The sequence below is a fragment of the Meleagris gallopavo genome, chromosome 3 (assembly GCF_905368555.1).
Source record: "Meleagris gallopavo chromosome 3, MGAL_WU_HG_1.1, whole genome shotgun sequence".
NCBI lineage: Eukaryota > Metazoa > Chordata > Aves > Galliformes > Phasianidae > Meleagris > Meleagris gallopavo.
In genome coordinates this window covers 93,639,271-93,659,818 of record NC_139406.1, presented here as the reverse complement: position 1 = coordinate 93,659,818, position 20,548 = coordinate 93,639,271, and the positions used below count along the sequence as shown (strand labels likewise).

Here is a 20,548-nt window from a genome sequence, read left to right as displayed (position 1 = left end):
ATTTTCCACCCCCGTCCCACACCCCACCCCCACCCGTTCCCCATCCCCTACCCCATTCTCACCCATTCCCCATCCCCACCCCACCCTCACCCCATCCCTGCTCCATCCCCACACCATCCCTACCTTATCTCTACCCATTCCCTACCCCATTCCCACCCATTCCCCATCCCCATCCGTTCTCCATCCCCACCTGACCCCTACCCATTTTCCACCCTCATCCCCTACCCCATATTCACCCATTCCCCATCCTCATTCCTACTCCATCCCCACCCCATCCCCACCTCAACCCTACTCCATTCCCAACCTATCCCCACCCCCGTCCCCGACCCCATTCCCACCCATTCCCCATCTCCACCCCATTCCTACCCATTTTCCATCCCCACCCCATCCCTACCTGTTCTCCACCCCATCCCCCCCCAACCCATCCCCACCCGTTCCCCATCCCCACCCCATCCCTACCTGTTCTCCACCCTCATCCCCACCCATCCCTGCCCTGTTCCTCATCCCCATCCCCACCCGTTCCCCATCCCCACCCCATCCCTACCTGTTCTCCACCCTCATCCCCACCCATCCCTGCCCTGTTCCTCATCTCCATCCCCACCCGTTCCCCATCCCCACCCCATCCCTACCTGTTCTCCACCTTCATCCCCACCCATCCCTGCCCTGTTCCCCATCTCCATCCCCACCCGTTCCCCATCCCACCCCTACCCGTTCCCCATCCCACCCCTACCCGTTCCCCATACCCACACCCATCCCCACCACATCTCTACCTGTTCCCCATCCCTGTCCCCTACCCCATCCCCACCCATTCCCCATCCCCACCTGTTCCCACCCCCACCCCTACCTGTTCTCCACCCCCATCCCCACCCATCCCTACCCGTTCCCCATCCCTACTGTTTCCCACTCCCATTCCCACCCGTTCCCCCCCATCTCCACCCCATCCCTACCTATTCCCTACCTCATCTCTACCTGTTCCCCATCCCTGTCCCCTACCCCATCCCCACCCATTCCCCATCCCCACCCGTTCCCCATCCCCACCCCATTCCTACCTGTTCTCCACCCCATCCCTACCCGTTCCCCATCCCTACTCTGTTTCCCACACCCATTCCCACCCGTTCCCCATCTCCACCCCATCCCTACCTATTCCCTACCTCATCTCTACCTGTTCCCCATCCCACCCTTACCCATTCCCCATCCGCACACCCATTCCCACCCCATCCCTATCCGTTCCCCATCTCCACCCCATCCCTACCTATTCCTTACCCCGCCCCTACCCATTCCCCATACCCACACCCACCCCCACCACACTTCTACCTGTTCCCCATCCCCACCCATTCCCCATCCCCACCCGTTCCCCATCTCCACCCCATCCCTACCTGTTCTCCACCCCCATCCCCACCCATCCCTACCCGTTCCCCATCCCTACTCTGTTTCCCACTCCCATTCCCACCCGTTCCCCCTCATCTCCACCCCATCCCTACCCATTCCTTCCCTACCCCATCCCTACCTGTTCCCCATCCTGCCCCTACCCATTCCTCATCCCACACCCATCCCCACCACATCTCTACCTGTTCCCCATCCCTGTCCTCTACCCCACACCCATTCCCACCCGTTCCCCACCCCCACCCATTCCCCACCCCCACCCCATCCCTACCTGTTCTCCACCCCCATCCCCACCCATCCCTACCCGTTCCCCATCCCTACTCTGTTTCCCACCCCCATTCCCACCTGTTTCCCACCCCTATTCCCACCCGTTCCCCATCTCCACCCCATCCCACCCCTACCCATTCCCCATCCCCACCTGCCTCCGCACCCCATCTCTACCTGGTTCCCCATCTCCACCCCATCCCCACCCATTTCCCACCCCCATCCCCACCCGTTCCCCATCTCCACCCCATCCCTACCCATTTTCCATCCCCACCCCATCCCTACCTGTTCTCCACCCTCATCCCCACCCATCCCTGCCCTGTTCCTCATCCCCATCCCCACCCGTTCCCCATCCCCACCCCATCCCTACCTGTTCTCCACCTTCATCCCCACCCATCCCTGCCCTGTTCCCCATCTCCATCCCCACCCGTTCCCCATCCCATCCCTACCCGTTCCCCATCCCACCCCTACCCGTTCCCCATACCCACACCCATCCCCACCACATCTCTACCTGTTCCCCATCCCTGTCCCCTACCCCATCCCCACCCATTCCCCATCCCCACCTGTTCCCCACCCCCACCCCATCCCCACCTGTTCCCCACCCCCATCCCCACCCATCCCTACCCGTTCCCCATCCCTACTCTGTTTCCCACCCCCATTCCCACCCGTTCCCCATCTCCACCCCATCCCTACCTATTCCCTACCTCATCTCTACCTGTTCCCCATCCCACCCCTACCCATTCCCCATCCGCACACCCATTCCCACCCCATCCCTATCCGTTCCCCATCTCCACCCCATCCCTACCTATTCCTTACCCCACCCCTACCCATTCCCCATACCCACCCCCACCCCCACCACATCTCTACCTGTTCCCCACCCCCACCCATTCCCCATCCCCACCCGTTCCCCATCCCCACCCCATCCCTACCTGTTTTCCACCCCCATCCCCACCCATCCCTACCCGTTCCCCATCCCTACTCTGTTTCCCACTCCCATTCCCACCCGTTCCCCCTCATCTCCACCCCATCCCTACCCATTCCTTCCCTACCCCATCCCTACCTGTTCCCCATCCCGCCCCTACCCATTCCTCATCCCCACACCCATCCCCACCACATCTCTACCTGGTTCCCCATCTCCACCCCATCCCCACCCATTTCCCACCCCCATCCCCACCCGTTCCCCATCTCCACCCCATCCCTACCCATTTTCCATCCCCACCCCATCCCTACCTGTTCTCCACCCCATCCCCCAACCCATCCCCACCCGTTCCCCATCCCCACCCCATCCCTACCTGTTCTCCACCTTCATCCCCACCCATCCCTGCCCTGTTCCCCATCTCCATTCCCACCCGTTCCCCATCTCCACCCCATCCCTACCTATTCTCTACCCCATCCCTACCTGTTCCCCATCCCACCCCTACCCATTCCCCATCCCCACACCCATCCGCACCCCATCTCTACCTGGTTCCCCATCTCCACCCCATCCCCACCCGTTCCCCACCCCCATCCCCACCCGGTCCCCATCCCCATCCCCACCCGGTCCCGGTCCCGCTCCACAGACACGGAGAGCCGCAGGTTGTGCGGCACGGCGGCGCTGCGCACGGCGATGCCGTCCTGCTGCGGGATGCCGAGCTGCGCCGCCACGTCCCGCGCCGTCGCCACCGTGGCTGTGGCCGTCAGAGCCAGGAAACAGCGGACGCCCAAACGGTCCCGGAGAACCTGAGGGAGAATGGGGACATCAGGGATGGGGGGGATGGCAGCAAGTGGAGGATGAGGAGGACAAGAAGAGGAGGAAGGTGCTGAGAGGAGGAGGAGGGTGATAGCAAGAGGAGGATGAGGAAGAAGACAGCACGAGGAGGAGGAGGAGGTGGAGGGGAGGAGGATGATGACAGGAGAAGCAGAGGAGGAGGAGGATGAGATGAGGACGAGACAAGGAGGAGGGCAGGGAGGAAGACAGTGAGAGGAGGAGGAGGATGAGGAGGAAGATGGCAAGAGGAGGAGGAGGAGGATGAGAGGAGGAAGAAGAGGAAGAAAGGGAGAGAAGGAGGAGAGGACAACAACAACAGGAGGAGCAGAGGAGGAGGACGAGATGAGGACAAGAGGAGGAGGAGGGCAAGGAGGAAGACAGTGAAAGGAGGAGGAGGACGATAGCGAGAGGAGGAGGAGAGGAGGCAGACAGCAAGGGGAGGACAAGGAAGATGGCGAGAGGAGGAGGAGGAAGACGTAGAGGAAGATGGTGAAAAGAAGATGAGGAGGAGGAAGGCAAGGAGGATGAAGGGGAAGATGGAGGAGGAAGGCGAGGAGGAAGGTGAGAGCAGGAGGATGAGGAAGACGGTGAGAAGAGGATGAGGATGATGTAGAGAAGAGGATGAGGATGATGGTGAGAAGAGGATGAGGATGACGGTGAGAAGAGGATGAGGATGAGGAAGATGGTGTGAAGAGGAGGATGACAATGAAAAGGAGGATGAGGAGGATGAAGAGGATGATGGTGAGAAGAGGAGGAGGACGAAGAGGATGAAAGTGAGAAGAGGAGGAGGAGGAGGAGGATGGCAGTAAGAAGAGAGGAGGACGACAGTGAGAAGAGGAGGAGGAAGAGGAGGAGGACAGCGAAAAGAGGAGGAGGAGGAGGAGGACAGCGAAAAGAGGAGGAGGAGGAGGAGGACAGCGAAGAGAGGAGGGGGAGGAGGACAGCGAGAAGAGGAGGAGGAGGAGGACAGCGAGAAGAGGAGGAGGAGGAGGAGAGAGAGAAGAGGAGGAGGAGGAGGACAGCGAGAAGAGGAGGAGGAGGAGGAGGAGGAGGAGGACAGCGAGAAGGAGGAGGAGGAGGAGGAGGAGGAGAGCGAGAAAGGAGGAGGAGGAGGAGGAGGACAGCGAGAAGAGGAGGAGGAGGAGGACAGCGAGAAGAGGAGGAGGAGGAGGAGAGCGAGAAGAGGAGGAGGAGGACAGCGAGAAGAGGAGGAGGAGGACAGGGAGAAGAGGAGGAGGAGGACAGCGAGAAGAGGAGGAGGAGGACAGCGAGAGAGAGGAGGAGGAGGAGGAGGAGGAGGAGGACAGCGAAAAGAGGAGGAGGAGGAGGAGGAGGAGGAGGAGGAGGACAGCGAGAAGAGGAGGAGGAAGGAGGAGGAGGAGGAGGACAGCGAAAAGAGGAGGAGGAGGAGGAGGAGGACAGCGAGAAGAGGAGGAGGAAGGAGGAGGAGGAGGAGGACAGCGAGAAGAGGAGAGGAGGAGGAGGAGGAGAAGCGAGAAGAGGAGGAGGAGGACAGCGAGAAGAGGAGGAGGAGGACAGCGAGAAGAGGAGGAGGAGGACAGCGAGAAGAGGAGGAGGAGGACAGCGAGAAGAGGAGGAGGAGGAGGAGGACAGCGAGAAGAGGAGGAGGAGGAGGAGGAGGAGGAGGAGGAACAGGGAGAAGAGGAGGAGGAGGAGGAGGAGGGAGGAGGAGGACAGCGAGAAGAGGAGGAGGAGGAGGACAGCGAGGAGAGGAGGAGAAGGAGGAGGAGGAGGAGGACAGCGAGAAGAGGAGGAGGAGGAGGAGGAGGAGGAGGACAGCGAGAAGAGGAGGAGGACAGCGAGAAGAGGAGGAGGAGGACAGGACGAGAAGAGGAGGAGGACAGCGAGAAGAGAGGAGGAGGACAGCGAGAGAGAAGGAGGAGGAGGACAGCGAGAAGAGGAGGAGGAGGACAGCGAGAGAGAGGAGGAGGACAGGAGAAGAGGAGGAGGAGGACAGCGAGAAGAGGAGGAGAGGAGGAGGAGGAGGAGGACAGCGAGAAGAGGAGGAGGAGGAGGAGGACAGCGCGAGAGAGGAGGAGGAGGAGGAGGAGGAGGAGGACAGCGAAAAGAGGAGGAGGAGGAGGAGGACAGCGAGAAGAGGAGGAGAGGAGGAGGAGGAGGAGGAGGACAGCGAGAAGAGGAGGAGGAGGAGGAGGAGGACAGCGAGAAGAGGAGGAGGAGGAGGAGGAGGGACAGCGAGAGAGAGGAGGAGAGGAGGGACAGCGAGAAGAGGAGGAGGAGGACAGCGAGAAGAGGAGGAGAGGAGGACAGGAGGAGAGAGGAGGAGGAGGAGGAGGGGACAGCGAGAAGAGGAGGAGGACAGCGAGAGAGGAGGAGGAGGACAGCGAGAAGAGGAGGAGGAGGAAGGAGGACAGCGAGAAGAGAGAGGAGGAGGAGGAGTGGGGAGGACAGCGAGAAGAGGAGGAGGAGGGTGGGAGGACAGCGAAGAAGAGGAGGAGGAGGACAGCGAAAAGAGGAGGAGGAGGACAGCGAAAAGAGGGGAGGAGGAGGAACAGGGAGAAAGAGGAGGACAGCGAAAAGAGGAGGAGGAGGAGGAGGAGGACAGCAAAAAGAGGAGGAGGAGGAGGAGGAGACGGAGGAGGAGGAGGAGGACCGTGAAAAGAGGAGGAGGACGAGGAGGACGACAGCGAGAAGAGGAGGAGGACAGTGAGGAGGAGACAGCGAGGAAGCCGATGAAGACAGCGAGAGGAGGAGGAGGTGAGGACCATCCCCACGCTGCTCCCCCCACGGCAGGACCTCACACACCTTGCAGAGCCGCAGGTAGCTGGGACGGAAGTTGTGGGACCACTCGGAGACGCAGTGCGCCTCGTCGATGCAGGCGAAGGCCACGGGTGGCAGCTGGTGGGCTGGGGGCAGGCAGCAGGAGCCCGAGGAGCCCGCGCCCACCAGAGCTTCGGGGGAAAGCAGCAGCACCTGAGCTGAGCCCTCCTGCACGCGTCGCAGGGCCGCGTCCCGCTGCGCGCGGCTCAGGTGGGAGTGAACGCAGACGGCGCGGAGGCACGGGGGGAGGCCGGAGACCTGCGAGGGGAACGATGGGATGTGGGGGAGTTTTCTATGGGGAGAGGGGTGGGGGTGGGCTGAGGGAAAGGGGGGGGGGGAGACTGTCCTGGGAGGGGTTTGGGAAAGGGGGAGATGTGGGACTAGGGGTGGGGTGGGGGGCGGTGGGGATCTGGAAGGACTTCTCCAACCCGATTCTATTCAGGGTGATGTTGTGGTTGGATTGGGGATCTCGGTGCTCTTCTCCAACCCCAATGAATCCATTTAAGGTCATGGCGGGGTTGAGTTGGGGAGCTTGGAGGTCTTCTCCAACCCTACTGATTCCATTTAGGGTCATGGAAGGGTTGAGTTGGGGATCTCGGAGGTCTACTCCAACCCTAAGGATTCTATTTAGGGTTGTGACGGGGCTGGATTGAGGATCCCGGAGGTCTTCTCCAACCCTATGATTCCATTTAGGGTCATGGAGGGGATGGGGAGGGGATCTTGGAGGTCTTCTCCAACCCTACTGATTCCATTTAGGGTCATGGAGGGGATGGGGAGGGGATCTTGGAGGTCTTCTCCAACCCTACTGATTCCATTTAGGGTCATGGAGGGGATGGGGAGGGGATCTTGGAGGTCTTCTCCAACCCTACTGATTCCATTTAGGGTCATGGAGGGGATGGGGAGGGGATCTTGGAGGTCTTCTCCAACCCTACTGATTCCATTTAGGGTCATGGAAAGGATTGGGAGGGGATTTTGGAGATCTTCTCCAACCCTAACCATTGTATGGTTCTATTTAGGGTCATGGTGGGGCTGGGTTGGGAATCTTGGAGGTCTTCTACTCTAAGGATTCTATTTAGGGTCATGGTGGGTTGGGGATCTTGGAGATCTTCTCCAACCTTAAGGATTCCATTTAGGGACACAGTGGGATGTGTTTGGGACCTTGAAGGCCTCCTCCAACCCTAATGATTCTATTTAGGATCACGGTGGGGTTGAGATGGGGATCTTGGAGGTTTTCTCCAACCATAAGGACTCGATGGTTCTATTTAGGAAGATGGAAGGGTTGAGTTGGGGATCTTGAAGGTCTTCTTTTATCCTAATAATTCTATTTAGGATTATGGCAGGGTTGAGTTGGGGATCTTGGAGGTCTTCTCCAACCCTACTGATTCCATTTAGGGTCATGGAGGGGATGGGGAGGGATCTTGGAGGTCTTCTCCAATCCTAACGATTGTATAGTTCTATTTAGGGTCATGGTGGGGCTGAGTTGGAAATCTTGGAGGTCTTCTCCTACTCTAAGGATTCTATTTAGGATCATGGTGGGTTGGGGATCTTGGAGATCTTCTCCAACCTTAAAGATTCTATGTTTCTATTTAGGAACATGATGGGGATGGGGTGGGGATCTTCTCCAACTCTAATAATTCTATTAAGGATCATGGTGGGGTTGAGATGGGGATCCTGGAGGTCTTCTCCAACCCTACTGATTCCATATTTAGGGTCATGGAGGGGATGGGGAGGGGATTTTGGAGATCTTCTCCAACCTTAAGGATTCTATGTTTCTATTTAGGAACATGATGGGGATGGGGTGGGAACCTTGGAGGTCTTCTACTCTAAGGATTCTATTTAGGGTCGTGGTGGGTTGGGGATTTCAGAGATCTTCTGCAACCTTAAGGATTCTAGGGTCCTATTTAGGAACACGATGGGACTGGTGATCTTGGAGGTCTTCTCCAACCTTAAGGATTCTATTTAGGGACATGGTGGGGTTAGATTTGGAGATATTCCAGGTCTTCTCCAACCTTAACGATTCTATTTAGGGCCATGTTGGCGTTGGGTTGGGTATCTTGGAGGTCTTCTCCATCCCTAACAATTGTATGGTTCTACACGGGGACATGGTGGGGTTAGATTTGGGGATCTTGGAGGTCTTCTCCAATCTTAAGGATTCTATTTAGGGCCATGTTGGGGTTGGGTTGGGCATCTTGGAGGTCTTCTCCAACCTTAAGGATTCTATTTAGGGCCACGTTGGGGTTGGGTTGGGCATCTTGGAGATCTTCTCCAACCTTAAGGATTCTATTTAGGGCCATGCTGGCATTGGGTTGGGCATCTTGGAGGTCTTCCCCAACCTTAAGGATTCTATTTAGGGCCATGTTGGGGTTGGGTTGGGCATCTTGGAGATCTTCTCCAACCTTAAGGATTCTATTTAGGGCCATGTTGGGGTTGGGCTGGGCATCTTGGAGGTCTTCTCCAACCTTAAGGATTCTATTTAGGGCCATGTTGGGGTTGGGTTGGGCATCTTGGAGGTCTTCTCCAACCTTAAGGATTCTATTTAGGGTCACGTTGGCGTTGGGCATCTTGGAGGTCTTCTCCAACCTTAAGGATTCTATTTAGGGCCATGTTGGGGTTGGGTTGGGGATCTTGGAGGTCTTCTCCAACCTTAAGGATTCTATTTAGGGCCATGTTGGGGTTGGGTTGGGCATCTTGGAGGCCTTCTCCAAACTTAAGGATTCTATTTAGGGCCATGTTGGGGTTGGGTTGGGCATCTTGGAGGCCTTCTCCAAACTTAAGGATTCTATTTAGGGCCATGTTGGGGTTGGGTTGGGCATCTTGGAGGCCTTCTCCAACCTTAAGGATTCTATTTAGGGCCACGTTGGCGTTGGGTTGGGCATCTTGGAGGTCTTCCCCAATCTTAAGGATTCTATTTAGGGCCACGTTGGGGTTGGGTTGGGCATCTTGGAGGTCTTCTCCAACCTTAAGGATTCTATTTAGGGCCACGTTGGGGTTGGGTTGGGGATCTTGGAGGTCTTCTCCAACCTTAAGGATTCTATTTAGGGCCATGTTGGGGTTGGGTTGGGCATCTTGGAGGTCTTCTCCAACCTTAAGGATTCTATTTAGGGCCATGTTGGGGTTGGGTTGGGCATCTTGGAGGCCTTCTCCAAACTTAAGGATTCTATTTAGGGCCATGTTGGGGTTGGGTTGGGCATCTTGGAGGCCTTCTCCAAACTTAAGGATTCTATTTAGGGCCATGTTGGGGTTGGGTTGGGGATCTTGGAGGTCTTCTCCAACCTTAAGGATTCTATTTAGGGCCATGTTGGGGTTGGGCTGGGCATCTTGGAGGTCTTCTCCAACCTTAAGGATTCTATTTAGGGCCATGTTGGGGTTGGGTTGGGCATCTTGGAGGTCTTCTCCAACCTTAAGGATTCTATTTAGGGCCATGTTGGGGTTGGGTTGGGCATCTTGGAGGTCTTCTCCAACCTTAAGGATTCTATTTAGGGCCATGTTGGGGTTGGGTTGGGCATCTTGGAGGTCTTCTCCAACCCAAATGATTCCATGCTTCTATTTAGGGTCGCTGTGGGGTTGGGGTTGAACTCCTCCCACTTCAAAATGGAGCAGTGGGATGGAAACGTGGAGGTACCTGGTCATCCATCAGCGACACCAACGGGGAGACCACCAGCGCGATGCTCCGCGAGCGTTTGTGGTACAGGAAGGCCGGCAGCTGATAGCACAGAGACTTCCCCATCCCCGTGGGGAGCACGACCAACGTGGAGAGCCCTGCGGGGCGGGGATGAGGGTTGGGGGAACGGTGGGGACGCGGCAAGAGGGACGGAGTGGGAAGAAAACGTACCTGAGAGGATCCTCATGATGGCCACCTCCTGGCCGGGGCGGAAGGAGCTGTAGCCCAACTCAGAGAGCGCATCCAGCACCTCCCTGGGGGTCTCTGTGAAGAATATGGAGGGGTTAGGAGTGGGGAGACGTGGGGTTGGAGGTGGAAACGTGGCTGCGGCCTCACCTCGTGGCTTCCCATCTGGCCCCAAGCTGTAGAGGGGCTCCACAGGTGCGGGAGGTGTGGGGGGCTCGTAGGGCAGGCGCTGCACGTCCAGATACGGAGTTGGCCCCGTGAGCTCGGCTCTGTCGGATGCTGGAGATGGAGGTGGCCATCAGCACGGCCTGAGGGATGTGGGGGAGCAGGGACGGCTCCCGGGGCTGAGGGGTCTCACCGGGGAGCTCCTGATAAATGGTGTTGGTCCGGCGGGCCACCTCTTCCAGTGTGGGCAGGGGATCCTCCTCCTCCTCTTCTTCTTCGTCGTTGGGACGGATGGATTCTGCTGGAGGAGGTGCGTGGGCAGTGGTGCCTGGAGGGAGGAGGAGGAGGAGACGGTCCTCAAGGAGAAGGAGGTGGTGGTGGATACAGAAGGAGCAGGAGATGGTGGTGGTGGTGTCCACACAGACCCAAAAAGAGCACAAGATGGTGGTGCCCATTTGGTCCCAGAAGGAGCAGGAGGAGATGGTGGTGTCCATATGGACCCAGAAGGAACAGGAGGAGATGGTGGTGCCCACGTGGACCAGAAAAGCCAGGAGATGGTGGTGCCCACGTGGACCCAGAAGGAGCAGGGGATGGTGGTGGTGTCCACACGGACCCAGAAGGAGCAGGGGATGGTGGTGGTGGTGCCCACGTGGACCCAGAAGGAGCAGGGGATGGTGGTGGTGTCCACGTGGACCCAGAAGGAGCAGGGGATGGTGGTGGTGTCCACGTGGACCCAGAAGGAGCAGGGGATGGTGGTGGTGTCCACACGGACCCAGAAGGAGCAGGGGATGGTGGTGGTGCCCACGTGGACCCAGAAGGACCAGGGGATGGTGGTGGTGTCCACGTGGACCCAGAAGGACCAGGGGATGGTGGTGGTGTCCACGTGGACCCAGAAGGAGCAGGGGATGGTGGTGGTGTCCACACGGACCCAGAAGGAGCAGGGGATGGTGGTGGTGGTGCCCAGATGGACCCAGAAGGAGCAGGGGATGGTGGTGGTGGTGCCCAGATGGACCCAGAAGGAGCAGGGGATGGTGGTGGTGCCCAGATGGACCCAGAAGGAGCAGGGGATGGTGGTGGTGGTGCCCAGATGGACCCAGAAGGAGCAGGGGATGGTGGTGGTGGTGCCCAGATGGACCCAGAAGGAGCAGGGGATGGTGGTGGTGGTGCCCAGATGGACCCAGAAGGAGCAGGGGATGGTGGTGGTGGTGCCCAGATGGACCCAGAAGGAGCAGGGGATGGTGGTGGTGCCCATGTGGACCCAGAAGGAGCAGGGGATGGTGGTGGTGGTGCCCAGATGGACCCAGAAGGAGCAGGGGATGGTGGTGGTGGTGCCCAGATGGACCCAGAAGGAGCAGGGGATGGTGGTGGTGGTGCCCAGATGGCCCCAGCAGGAACAGGAAACGATGGTGGCGGTGCCCATGTGGACCCAGAAGGAGCAGGGGATGGTGGTGGTGGTGTCCACACGGACCCAAAAGGGGCAGGGGATGGTGGTGGTGCCCAGATGGACCCAGAAGGAGCAGGGGATGGTGGTGGTGGTGCCCAGATGGACCCAGAAGGAGCAGGGGATGGTGGTGGTGGTGCCCAGATTGACCCAGAAGGAACAGGGGATGGTGGTGGTGGTGCCCAGATGGACCCAGAAGGAGCAGGAAACAATGGTGGCGGTGCCCAGGTGGACCCAGAAGGAGCATGGGATGGTGGTGGTGGTGCCCAGATGGACCCAGAAGGAGCAGGAAACAATGGTGGTGGTGCCCACGTGGACCCAGAAGGAGCAGGGGATGGTGGTGGTGGTGCCCACGTGGACCCAGTAGGGACACAAGGAGATGGTGGTGGTGCCCAGATGGACCCAGAAGGAGCAGGGGATGGTGGTGGTGGTGCCCAGATGGACCCAGAAGGAGCAGGGGATGGTGGTGGTGCCCAGATGGACCCAGAAGGAGCAGGAAATGGTGGTGCCGAGATGGACCCAGAAGGAGCAGGAAATGATGATGGTGCCGAGATGGACCCAGCAGGAGCACAAGGAGACGGATGCTGCTGAGATCCCCATCCCACTCACCTCGCCCCCTGCATGCCGCCGCCCAGTGCCCAGGTGCGCCGCACTTGAAGCAAACATCTGAGCTCCGATCCACGGCCCCGCCGCCTCCGAACCACGCTGCCTTCTTCTGCCACTTCTCCTTCCACACCTGGGACCGATTTCACGCCGTTTCAGCCCGTTTCCTCCCTCCTCCCTCGGGTGCTGCTGGCCGCCCCGCTCCCATACCTGCTTGCGGAGCTGCCTTCCCCGCAGCGCAGCGCCCCGCACGTGGGATCTGCTCTTCAGGTTGAGCCTCACGAAGTTGCCCTGGGGCCGCCGAGGAGCTCTGTGGGAAACCAAGATGCCATCAGGACGGGGACAGGAACGTCGCAAACCCCCGTCTGTCCTGGGGACCCCGTGACAGCGGGAGCCCCTGCAATGGGGCAGCAAGGGGGGGAACATTAAAAAGAACGGGTGGGGCACTTTTAATGGGAAGAAGCAACCCTGCGTCACCCCCAAATTTGCTCTTGTCCCCACTCTGTGGGCACTACAGATGGGAGAATTACTTTGGAGCAGCATATGGGGATAATCCCCCACGTATTTTTTGTTCCTGAAAGGTGACCGAAGCCAGCAGCGCTCTGGGGAATGCAGAAAGGCTGGAAACGCGTGAGGAAATGGGGTGAAAATCCCACGGAGAGCTTCCGAAAGGAAGGAAAATTCCAGAAGTGGGGAATGGCCAAAGGAAGAGCGGCTCGCTGCGTGCAGAGCTCAGCAGGAACAGCCACGGCTCCTTCTCAGGAACGAGGCACTGCTCAGTTCCACGCTCATTTGCCCTCGTTACCAGGCAATTCCAGCCACGCACATCTGGGGACAAAACGAGCAAACCGACCCATTTCTGGGGGCACCCACCTGGCAGGGAGCGTTTTGCCGACCGCCCTGGGCTTCTCCTCCTCCTCAAAGTCACCCAGAAGGTTTTCGGATGGGGGCAGCGCCGTTCTCCTCTGCTTTGGGGCAGCTGTGGGTTCCTCTTTGCCATCCTCTGGGCGCGGCCTCTTCCTGCGGGCAGCTCGGGGCTTTGCCACAGCTCCATCCTGAGCGGCGCCATCCTTCGGCACGCGGCCACGCCGCCGTCCCGTGTCACCTTTGGGTGCCGGTGTCCCTTTGTCATCTCCTGGCATCTCTTCTTCCAACCCCGCCGTCCCCTCTTCGTGTCCTGGCGTCCCCCTTTTGCATCGCGTTCCCCTTTTCCGACCCCGAGATGCCACTTTGGGTCCTGCTGTCCCTTCTTCATGTCCTGGTGACCCCTTTTCGCATCCCGCTGTCCCCATTTCGGGTCCTGGTGTCCCCTCTTCGTGCCCTGATGTCCCTCTCTTCCGTCTCGGTGCCACCCTTCTGCGTCCCCGTGTCCCCACTGCAGGTTCCAGCGTCCCCTCTTCACATCCCAGTGTCAACTCTTCACGTCTCACTGTCCCCTTCTGGGTCTCAGTGACCCCATTTCGGGTCCCAGTGTCCCCTCTTCATCTCCTGGTGTCCCCTTTTCACGCCTTAGCAGCCCCTCTTCACATTCCAGTGTCCCCATTTCAGGTCCCAGCGTCCTCTCTTCATGCTCTGGTGCCTCCAGTTTAGATTCCAATGTCCCCCATTTAAGTCTTTGTGCCCTCATCCCAGCTCTTGTCCCCCTTCAACTCCCAGTGTCCCCATTACAGGTCCCAGCATCCCCTCTTCATGTCCTGGTATCCCCAGTTTGGGTCCCAGTGCCTCTCCTTCAAGTCTTTGTGTCCTTACTCCAGGTTTTGTCCCCTCTTCGCATCCCAGCGTCCCCATTTTGGGTCTCAGTGTCCCCTCTTCGTGTCCTGCTGTCCTCATTCTAGGTCTTGTCCCCTCTTCTTGTCTTGGTGTCCCAATTTCAGGTCCCAGCGTCCCCTCTTCTTGTCCTGGTGTCCCCATTTCGGGTGCTGGTGTCCCCTCTTCGTGTCCTGCTGTCCTCATTCTAGGTCTTGTCCCCTCTTCTTGTCTTGGTGTCCCAATTTCAGGTCCCAGCGTCCCCTCTTCTTGTCCTGGTGTCCCCATTTTGGGTCCTGGTGTCCCCTCTTCGTGTCCTGCTGTCCTCACTCTAGGTCTTGTCCCCTCTTCTTGTCTCGCTGTCCCAATTTCAGGTCCCAGTGTCCCCTTTTCCTGTCCTGGTGCCCCCATTTCGGGTCCTGGCGACCCCTCTTCCTGTCCTGCTGTCCTCACTCCAGGTCTCGTCCACTCTTCGTGTCCAGGTGTCCCAAATTCAGGTCCCAATGTCCCCTCCCCCTGTCCCACTGTCCCCATTACCCTCTCCCAGCATCCCTCCACCCCCTCTTCGCATCCATCCCTCCCCATCCCACATCCCGTCGTCCCCTGGCACCGCCGCAGCCACTCGGGATCCAGCGACCCCAATCTCCGCGCCACCATCTCCTTCAGCTTCTGGAATCGATCCGTTTGGGGTCGAGGCTTCGACCCTACAGTCGGGATGAGGGGCGCCAGACTGCGCACGGCGGCGGGGAGGACTTGGGCCGATTCGTCGCCGCCGGCGCTCGGGGACGCGGTGCCGGCACTGCGCCGCGCCGTGGGTTTCCTCCCGCAGGCCAGGCTCCTCTTCACCGCCGACGGTGCCTCCTGGGGACGGGGAGAGAGAATTCGGGGTGATCCCCACGCCTGCTTCTCCACAGCCCCAAAATCGCTCGTTTTCACCTCAAACCATCCGGCCGATCCCAAGCTCTGTGGGGTTTCCTGCGGGGTAAATCTCGCCCCCTTCCCCCCCCCACACCAAATTCTTTCCAGAGGGGGAGAACCGTTCCACGCTTTTGGAGCAACGCGTCCCATTGCCATCACAAGTCCTCTGCTGGAGGACCAGCTTCCCCCTGCCCACCCCACAGCCCCACACCATAGGGCTGCAGCCACCCCAACAGCCCCACACCTGTAGGGCCGCGCCCACCCCACAGCCCCACACCTGTAGGGCCGCGCCCACCCCACAGCCCCACTCCTGCAGGGCCGCGCCCACCCCACAGCCCCACTCCTGTAGGGCCGCGCCCACCCCACAGCCCCACACCTGTAGGGCCGCGCCCACCCCACAGCCCCAAATCCATAGGATCACACCCACCCCACAGCCCCAAATCTATAGGACCGCATCCACCTCACAGCCCCAAATCTATAGGGTTTTGCCCACCCCACAGCCCCACACCCGTAGGGCCATGCCCACCCCAAAACCACAAATCCATAGGCTGACGCCCATCCCACAGCCCCACGTTTATAGGATTGCACTCACCTCACAGCCCCACACCTATAGGTTAGTGCCCAACCCACAGCCCCACACCTATAGGTTAGTGCCCACCCCACAGCCCCACACCTATAGGTTTGTGCCCACCCCACAGCCCCACACCTATAGGATTAGTGCCCAACCCACAGCCCCACACCTATAGGTTAGTGCCCACCCCACAGCCCCACACCTATAGGTTAGTGCCCACCCCACAGCCCCACACCTATAGGTTAGTGCCCACCCCACAGCCCCACACCTATAGGTTAGTGCCCACCCCACAGCCCCACACCTATAGGTTAGTGCCCACCCCACAGCCCCACACCTATAGGTTAGTGCCCACCCCACAGCCCCACACCTATAGGTTAGTGCCCACCCCACAGCCCCACACCCGTAGGGCCATGCCCACCCCACAGCCCCACAACCGTACGGCCATGCCCACCCCACAGCCCCACACCCATAGGGCCATGCCCACCCCAAAACCACAAATCCATAGGGCTGCGCCCATCCCACAGCCCCACGTTTATAGGATTTGTGCCCACCCCACAGCCCCACACCTGTAGGGCCGTGCCCAGGTTGGCCTTCAGCCTCATCCCGTAGAGCTGCGCCGACGCCGCTGGCGGTGGTTGGTGCCGCATCCCGGGGAGCTTCGGCCGCCGGTTCAGGTGAGACCCCCAGCAGCCCGAGTCCTGCAAGGGGGGCAGGAAGTGGAGGTGGAGGACAGCAAGGGGTGGCCAGCAGGAGTTGGGGGTGGGCAACCAACAGGGGGCAACCATGAGTTGGGGGTGGGCAACTAAGAGGTGGCCACCATGAGTTGGGGGTGGGCAACTAAGAGGTGGCAATCATGAAATGCTGACCATGAGTTGGGGGTGGGCTACCAAGACATGGCCAGGAGTTGGGGGCCATGATTTGGGGGTGGGCTGCCAAGTGGTGGCCACCATGAGTTGGGAGTTGGTGAGCATGAATTGGGGGTGGGCAACCAAGAGGTGGCAACCATGAGTTGGTGGCCATGATTTGGGTATGGGTTGCCAAACTGGGGGTGGGGGGCAACCAAGAAGTGGCCACCATAAGTTGGGGGTGGGCAACCAAGAAGGGCAGCCAGGAGTTGGTGGCCATGATTTGGATGTGGGCAGCCAAGAGGGGGCAACCAGGAGTTGGGGGTGGGCAACTATGAGTTGGGGGCCATGATTTGGGGGTGGGCTGCCAAGAGGGGCAACCATGAGTTGGTGGCCATGATTTGGGTATGGGTTGCCAAACCGGAGGTGGGCAACCAAGAAGTGGCCACTGTGAGCTGGGGGTGGGCAACCGTGAGTTGGGGGTGGGCAAACAAGTGGTGGCCACCATAAGTTGGGGGTGGGCAACCAAGAGGGGGCCACTGTGAGAAGTGACCACTATAGGTTGGGGGTGGGCAACCAAGAAGTGGCCAGGAGTTGGTGGCCATGATTTGGATGTGGGCAGCCAAGAGGGGGCAACCAGGAGTTGGGGGTGGGCAACTAAGAGAGGCAACCGTAAGTTGGTGGCCACGAGTTGGGGGTGGGCTACCATGAGTTGGCCACTGATTTGGGTGTGGGCTGCCAAGCTGGGGGTGGGGCAACCAGGAAGTGGCCACCACGAGTTGGGGGTGGGCAACCAAGAGGTGGCCACCGTGAGAAGTGACCACCATAAGTTGGGGGTGGGCAACCAAGAGGTGGCAACCATAAACTGGGGGTGGGCAACCAAGAAGTGGCCAGGAGTTGGTGGCCATGATTTGGATGTGGGCAGCCAAGAGGGGGCAACCAGGAGTTGGGGGTGGGCAACTAAGAGGTGGCCACCATGAGTTGGGGGTGGGCAACCATGAGTTGGGGGCCATGATTTGGGGGTGGGCTGCCAAGTGGTGGCCACCATGAGTTGGACAACAAGAGTTGGTGAGCATGAGTTGGGTGTGGGCAACCAAGAGGGGCAACCATGAGTTGGTGGCCATGATTTGGGTATGGGTTGCCAAACCGGGGGTGGGCAACCAAGAAGTGGCCACTGTGAGCTGGGGGTGGGCAACCGTGAGTTGGGGGTGGGCAAACAAGTGGTGGCCACCATAAGTTGGGGGTGGGCAACCAAGAGGGGGAACCATGAACTGGGGGTGGGCAACCAAGAAGTGGCCAGGAGTTGGTGGCCATTTGGATGTGGGCAGCCAAGAGGGGGCAACAAGGAGTTGGGGGTGGGCAACTAAGAGGTGGCCACCATGAGTTGGGGGTGGGCTACCATGAGTTGGGGGCCATGATTTGGGGGTGGGCTGCCAAGCTGGGGGGGGGGCAACCAGGAAGTGGCCACCACGAGTTGGGGGTGGGCAAACAAGAGGGGCAGCCATGAGTTGGTGGCCATGATTTGGATGTGGGCAGCCAAGAGGGGGCAACCAGGAGTTGGGGGTGGGCAACTGTGAGTTGGGGGCCATGATTTGGGGGTGGGCTGCCAAGAGGGGCAACCATGAGTTGGTGGCCATGATTTGGGTATGGGTTGCCAAACCGGAGGTGGGCAACCAAGAAGTGGCCACTGTGAGCTGGGGTGTGGGCAACCGTGAGTTGGGGGTGGGCAAACAAGTGGTGGCCACCATGAGTTGGATGTGGGCAACCAAGAGGTGGCCACCGTGAGAAGTGACCACCATAAGTTGGGGGTGGGCAACCAAGAGGGGGAACCACGAACTGGGGGTGGGCAACCAAGAAGTGGCCACGAGTTGGTGGCCATTTGGATGTGGGCAGCCAAGAGGGGGCCACCAGGAGTTGGGGGTGGGCAAACAAGTGGTGGTCACCATCAGTTGGATGTGGGCAACCAAGAGGTGGCCACTGTGAGAAGTGACCACCATAAGTTGGGGGTGGGCAACCAAGAGGTGGCAACCATAAACTGGGGGTGGGCAACCAAGAAGTGGCCAGGAGTTGGTGGCCATGATTTGGATGTGGGCAGCCAAGAGGGGGCAACCAGGAGTTGGGGGTGGGCAACCAAGAGAGGCAACCATAAGTTGGTGGCCACGATTTGGGGGTGGGCTGCCAAGAGGTGGCCACTGAGTTGGGTCATGGGCCACCATGATGGAGGGGCCACAGGTCACCACGAGGGAGGGCCACCGAGAGTTGGCCAAATGTCACCACGAGGGTCTTGGGGCCACCAGGAGCTGGGTACAGATAGCCACGATGGAGGGGCCACCAAGAGCTGGCCATAGGTAGCCACAGGGACAGGCCCTCCCCTTGTCAGCCCTCAGTGTTGGTACCTGCTCTGCCACTGGGCTCTGCTCTGCGGGGTCTGTCCGCTGCTTCAGCTCCCGGTACTCCCGGTACAGCCCTGCAAGAGGAAGAAGGCAGAGCTGTGGTAATTAATTAGGGCAATTAGGAGGTAATTAATTAGGAAATTAGGAATAAGGGGGTCCTGCAGCCCCATACTCACGCTTGGTGTCCTCTGAAGCTGCTGCCACGTCGGCCTGCGAGGGAAACAGAGCGAAGCGTTAATTTGGGTTGAATGGCAGGAAAAGAGGCAATTTTGGGGTCGAACTCTTCAAAAAATGGCACAACAGCCACGAAGAAAACCAAGAAAAAAGGCCAACGTGGGGTAGAAATGTTCCAGAAGAGGTACTTATGGGGCAGAAATACCCCCGAAAGCACAAAAAAGGACATTTTGGGGGTAGAAATGCCCTCAAAAGCACCAAATGAGGCACTTCTAGGATGTAAAGCAGGGAATTTAGGGATAGAAACCCACCCTAAAGCACCAAATACTCCCCAAGCCACCAAAAAAAGCCCATTTGGGATAGAAATACCCCAAAAGCACCAAAAAAGGCCCGTTTGGGATAGAAATATCCCCAAAAGCACCATAAAAGGCCCATTTGGGATAGAAAATCCCCCAGAAGCACCAAAAAAAGGCAATTCTTGGGGCAGAACAGTCCAAAAAGTGGCACTTTCAGGGGTACACCTGCCCCAGAAGGGACCCTTCCGAAACAGAAACACCCCAAAAAGCACCAAAAAAGGCCATTTTGGGATAGAAATACCCCAGAAGAACCAAAAAAGGCAATTTTGGGGCAAAAATACCCCCACAGGCACCAAAAAAAGGCCCATTTGGGATAGAAACACTCCAAAAACCACCAAAAAAAAGCCCATTTGGGATAGAAATACCCCAAAAATCACACAAAAAAAAGCCATTTTGGGGCAGAAATACCCGAAAAATCACCAAAAAAAGCCCATTTGGGGCAGAAACCCTCATAGAGACCCTGTGAGGCCCCTCAGACCCCCCTCTCTGGTTCCCTCCTCACCTTTCCCGGTCTCCGGCCGTTTTCCCGTTCGAAAACCGCCTCCCAGCCCTTCAGCATCGCCCGCAGTTCGCACAGCCGCTCCATGGGTTCGGTTCGGTTCCGGTTCTGTTTGGACCCTCAGAACCGCTCCGCTCCCTCCGTTCCCATTCCTTTCCCTCAGCGCTACGACCCGCCGCGAACTTCCCGCTCTCCTTTCTTTCCACCAATAGGAACGCCGGAAAGGAGACGGCCGGTCGGAGGAACCAATGAGAAGCGTAGAAAAAGCGCAATCCCGCCTCTCGCCTCCTGTGATTGGAGGAGAGCGGGGAGTCAGTGCGCAGAGGCGGAAGTGAGGAGGGAACGGGGCGGCGGCGCTGAGGAGCGGTGAGAGGAGCTGGGGGGGGCGGGGGGAGGGGGGAGGGGCTCTATGGGGGTCCTTGGGGGGGGTCTAGAGGGGTCTATGGGGGACCTGGGGGGGTCTATAGGGGTCCTTGAGGGAATTTTGGGTCTGTGTGGAGGCTCTATGAGGAGTCCTGTGGGTATTACGGGAGTCTAAGGGGGTCCTGTGGGGCTTCTGGGGCTCTATGGACTCTATGGGCGTTATGGGGGTCTATGGGGAGTTCTGTGGGGACTGTGGGGCTCTGTGAGGGATCCAGTGGGGTTCTGGGACTCTATATGGTTCTATGGGGGATCCTGTGGGGTGTGGGGTTTTATGGGGGATTTTGTTGGGTTCTACGGGGGGTTCTGTGGGGGTCTATGGGGTTCTGTGGGGATCTATAGGGTTCTATGGGGAATCCTGTGGAGTTATGGGG

General features: G+C 59.1%; 1 protein-coding gene across 1 annotated transcript in view; it reads right to left on the bottom strand.

Annotated features, from left to right (window-relative positions):
• RECQL4 (RecQ like helicase 4) overlaps positions 1–20,548 on the bottom strand; it is a 55,462-nt gene that overhangs the window by 30,929 nt on the left and 3,985 nt on the right. The window contains exons 2-15 of the mRNA XM_085219987.1: positions 19,758–20,042; positions 18,902–18,935; positions 18,729–18,799; positions 16,039–16,185; positions 13,886–14,859; positions 13,126–13,731; positions 12,463–12,562; positions 12,259–12,385; positions 10,402–10,536; positions 10,194–10,322; positions 10,029–10,121; positions 9,819–9,955; positions 6,182–6,454; positions 3,184–3,366 (exon numbers count right to left, since the gene is read on the bottom strand). Of these exons, the coding sequence (XP_085076113.1) occupies positions 3,184–3,366; positions 6,182–6,454; positions 9,819–9,955; positions 10,029–10,121; positions 10,194–10,322; positions 10,402–10,536; positions 12,259–12,385; positions 12,463–12,562; positions 13,126–13,731; positions 13,886–14,859; positions 16,039–16,185; positions 18,729–18,799; positions 18,902–18,935; positions 19,758–19,841 (3,093 nt within the window). The 5' untranslated portion in view covers positions 19,842–20,042. The remainder of the gene's footprint in view (positions 1–3,183; positions 3,367–6,181; positions 6,455–9,818; positions 9,956–10,028; positions 10,122–10,193; positions 10,323–10,401; positions 10,537–12,258; positions 12,386–12,462; positions 12,563–13,125; positions 13,732–13,885; positions 14,860–16,038; positions 16,186–18,728; positions 18,800–18,901; positions 18,936–19,757; positions 20,043–20,548) is intronic.